Source organism: Polyodon spathula, unplaced genomic scaffold (assembly GCF_017654505.1).
Source record: "Polyodon spathula isolate WHYD16114869_AA unplaced genomic scaffold, ASM1765450v1 scaffolds_3881, whole genome shotgun sequence".
In the NCBI taxonomy this organism is placed as follows: domain Eukaryota; kingdom Metazoa; phylum Chordata; class Actinopteri; order Acipenseriformes; family Polyodontidae; genus Polyodon; species Polyodon spathula.
In genome coordinates, this window is record NW_024475339.1 from 236 (window position 1) to 4396 (window position 4161).

The 4161-nt window shown below is 34.9% G+C and overlaps 1 protein-coding gene across 1 annotated transcript; it reads left to right on the forward strand.

The window, feature by feature from the left end:
- Positions 1–316: 316 nt before the first annotated feature.
- Positions 317–3687, forward strand: LOC121312435 (nuclear factor NF-kappa-B p105 subunit-like; the record flags this gene model as incomplete). Its single annotated transcript, XM_041244238.1, has 3 exons — positions 317–441; positions 2696–2736; positions 3508–3687. Coding segments are annotated over exons 1-3 (309 nt in total), but the record flags the coding sequence as incomplete, so codon positions are not given.
- Between the last annotated feature and the right edge of the window lie 474 nt (positions 3688–4161).

Below are 4161 nucleotides of genomic sequence, written 5' to 3' on the forward strand. Positions count from 1 at the left end.
TACCGCCAAGACAGATTAATTTCACCGTGGTCCCTTATGTGACGTAGTCTATTGTAAATGTTGTTTTAAGTCCAGGTGAGGAGAGAAGGTTGTAAATACTCCTTAAATCACCTTTTAAAATATTTGATGATCAGAATGGCTATGTAAGGCCCTATTCACATAATTCACAAAGACTTTGAAAAAAGTTAAATAATTCATGACTAAAAGCTCTGTGAATATGGTCAGTAGATTCAGACAAACATTCATTTGTGACTCCCATGCCTCCACCCACACACTTCTAGTTAGTGTTTTAGAGTTAAACCACTTTAAGGAGATGTACTTTTTAAGGCAATAATGCATTTTTCCCTTCACAGATGTTTGAAATAGACCAGTTTTCAACTTTAATGGGAATGGAGCCTTTTACTTTTCCTAACATGGCGGCCACCAATTCACTACGAATAGGTAAAAACCACTTTTTTTTTATTTGTGTTTGTTGTTTTGGGTTCGTTTTCCTATTCATATACAATATTTTAGTTTTTATCCATGAGTCTTATTTTACTGTGATTCCAAACCCTGATGGCCCAATTGTATTCTTGCTCACCAAGTTGTCAGGGTGCTTTGATATTGGTAAGCATGTGAAAAGATCTTTGCTTGCCATTCATTTGTTATATTATTATATTTGTAAATAGAAGACACCTCCCTTCTCACTTTAGCTTGATGTTGACCATGATTGCACAAAAAGTTTGAAACCATAACATGACTGTCAACAGGTCCAGACTGTCAATAGGACATCAGGGTCTTTTGTAATGATCTAACCTGGCTAATGTTACTAGCCACACCCAAAACTGTAAAATCCAGATTTTTTTTTTTGCTACTGTATTAATTGGGCAGATGCTGCCAAGTTCTGTATGGAATGCAGAAAAAAAGTCTGCATATTCTTATAATGGAAGCCTACCCCTTCCTTTTCAATGGAGGAAAAAAACAAGCTGCTTGACTAGAAAAGTGATTTTAAAAAACAAGTGTTTTGATTAATCCTGCAAGACAAGTAATTCACAGTTCTTCCTATCCACAAGGTCACAGAATCTCTTCTGTAGTGTTGGGGGGATGGATGACTTTTTTTTTTTTTTTGCTGCTTCCAAATTGTATTGTATTCTAGTGTGTGGACAAAAGTTTTGCATCACCTCAAAAGACTTAATTAAAAAAAAAAAAAAAAAAAAAAAAAAAAAAGGTTGTGTATGTGACATTCTTTAGATGTGTTTATTACACTGGAGTTAAAAAAAAAAAATTATATCACAAAAGTCTTTTTTCTGCAAATCTTTACAGTTTCCTGTCTTTTGTAAGGTTTATCCTCTGCCAACCATCCTTCCTGTCAAATTATAATATTGCAGAAAAAGGTGCCAGTGCAAGTAAAACTAAGGCGTGGTGCTGTGTTACTTCCAAATTGTGCTTCCTTTTTCTTTCTTTTAATAAAACTAGTAATTGCTTCTATTTCTGCTGTCATTCCTCTATTTAAAACATTTTCATTCTATCTTGTTCACCTTGATTTTGGCATTGGCAGCCCATTGGCTGGGTTTTACAATTGCAGAAGAGTTTTTTTTTTTTTTGTTTTTTTTGTATTGACTAATGATGGTTCTTGGTTACTACTGGTAATGCTGTAACCTATAAAAAGGTGCGCACAATTGATAAAAATCAGTATTAATATTCTGCAATAGAATCTGCAAGGAAATGGTGCATTACTGTTTCATGCCTAACAGTTGTTGATTGATGCAAGGCTTAGTTTTATTGAAAGTGCAACTAAACTGTTGTCTACAGATATTTCAGGGACTTTCAGATGTACTCAATTATTTAAGCTGCATATTTTATGACATTTTTTGAGGACATAATTTTCTGGGGGAATGTTATGGTAAAACCAGTTGTTATAATCCCCGATTATACCATTATTTTGTCAAATGGAATGTTTCTAAAACACCGACACCATTAAAGGGGAAGTTGTACTAAAATTATAATGTATTTAATCTCTTTTTATTGTTCACTTTTCCTTTATATTATGTACTGTCGCTCTCTTTCAGGGCACATATTTTGTGGAAATTACATTTGCCCTACAATTATTGACTTAACAGTTTCCTGAAACATTACTGAGTAATTTAAAATATTCTTTAAAACCTGTGTGGTTTTGAATGTCTTTGATTTTGAAGTTTGGTATTTCTTTCCATTGTTAAAATGCATTAGCCAATTCAGCTCTACTTTGAATTGCAGACCACATGAAAACTGAATATATCATTTATTATTTTTAAAGGGCATAAGGATTAGTCGCTTCCAAGTCCCAGTTGTGTGTGAATTTACAGTAGATTATAGTACTAGGTATTTGATGTGGTTTGTCCCTGAAATGGAAACTGGTTTTCTTAAACATGGTAGTCAGTTTTCTAGTTGCGGCTTGTGCTGCAGTCTGTATGTTCTGATCATATACATGTTATGATATGAACAGTGATGTTTTAAGAACTATAACATATTTATTATGTTAAGTACATGTTCTAAATGCATGCACTGTTTCATATATTAAAATAAAACCAATTTTTTTCAATTTAGTAATTGTATTAAATTAATGAAAAAATAACTACCTTTGAAACCTTGTCCTCTACACTATGCATTTTTGTTAAATTTTTGTTCATTTTCTGCAGAAAAAAAATTCAGTGTTTTTTTGTATTTATTTTTTTAGCAGATGGACCATACCTCCAAATTATAGAACAACCTAAACAGGTAAGACTTCTGTAAACAAGGTTATGTATCTGCAGTGCTTAATTTGTACTGAGAGAGCTGCCGGGGCGCAAGCAGTGACAATGATTCATTCTCCAGTGACAGACCCGTACACCTTTTCCCGGGCTTCCTCTCATATTTGTCAAGTCACACACCCCCTCTTAGTTGTTACAGTGGATTGCCTTTATTTTTAATGTTTTGAGAATTTTAAGAAAACTTTGGTGCATTATATAATGGCTGACTGAAAATGCGAAATTATCAGACAGCGTGAATTTGAGAGTAAAAAATATGAGATGTTTAAGTTTTATAATGTATGAGGTACCGGGGCTATGCCCCAGCAAGCCCTGGCACAAATTAAGCAAATGGTACAAGTCAATCATCAGGCTGTCTCTTTTTCTTTACGGTATGAAATGTATTTCAGCAATAAAGAATTAATATGAGGCCAAGAATGTCAACGTGTTGCGACCGCCTTCTTTAACAGAGTACATTCTAATCTGCATAACATATAATATTGCCTATTCGGCCTCACATCAGTTATATGGAAGACAATGTCCAGGTCTTTAGACTCTCATACAGTTGAGTGCTGTTGTGCCTGTTGAGTTTCTAAACTAATAAACTGTAGCTAAGTTCCTAATCTTCCCAATCTAACATTTGAGAGATCCCAGGTAGTGCCTGAAAAAAATGCTGTTAGTAAAAAGGTGTTTATTCAATGTTTGTAATATTAAAGAAAGTGACAGGCATGAAGATTTTAGTGACTCATCCACTCTGTTTTAGAGAGGCTTTCGTTTCCGCTACGGGTGTGAGGGACCATCGCATGGTGGATTGCCTGGCGCTTCAAGCGAGAAGAACAGGAAGTCCTTCCCACAAGTCAAGGTACGTTATCACAAGAACCCCACTTTTGAAAATACCAAATCGGGAGATTTTTTTTATGGGGGGCGGGCAGGGGGCAGGGAGGTACTGGTGGTGCTCAATAGAGAGAGAGAGAACATTTACTTGCGGTAATAATACATTACCATTGGCAGTCTACAATATGAGGAGTTTCTTGAGTCTCTTCGGGATTGAGAATCATGCTCTAAATCAGGAGACCTGGCAGGTGTGCTACTGTAGTACTGACCATTTTACTGCCACATTGTTTTAGCCTTTAGCCATGTCAGTGATACCGACCTCCTATACATTTTACTTTGTGTATAAACCATATGATCAGAAACACCACTCCCCTTTCATTATGCATCAGCAGTTATGTTTTTGTTGAAAAAAATTATAGTTCTGTTAGTTTTTGTATTAGTTAAATGGGGTTATTGTTGTTGATTGGATGAAAGAGATGAAAGTAAAACAAAACATCAGCTAAAAACAAGATACAAAAAGAAACATATTGTACAGTATTGTTGAGTGATGTTGATCAGAGAATAGTCACTAAGGGCGTAATAC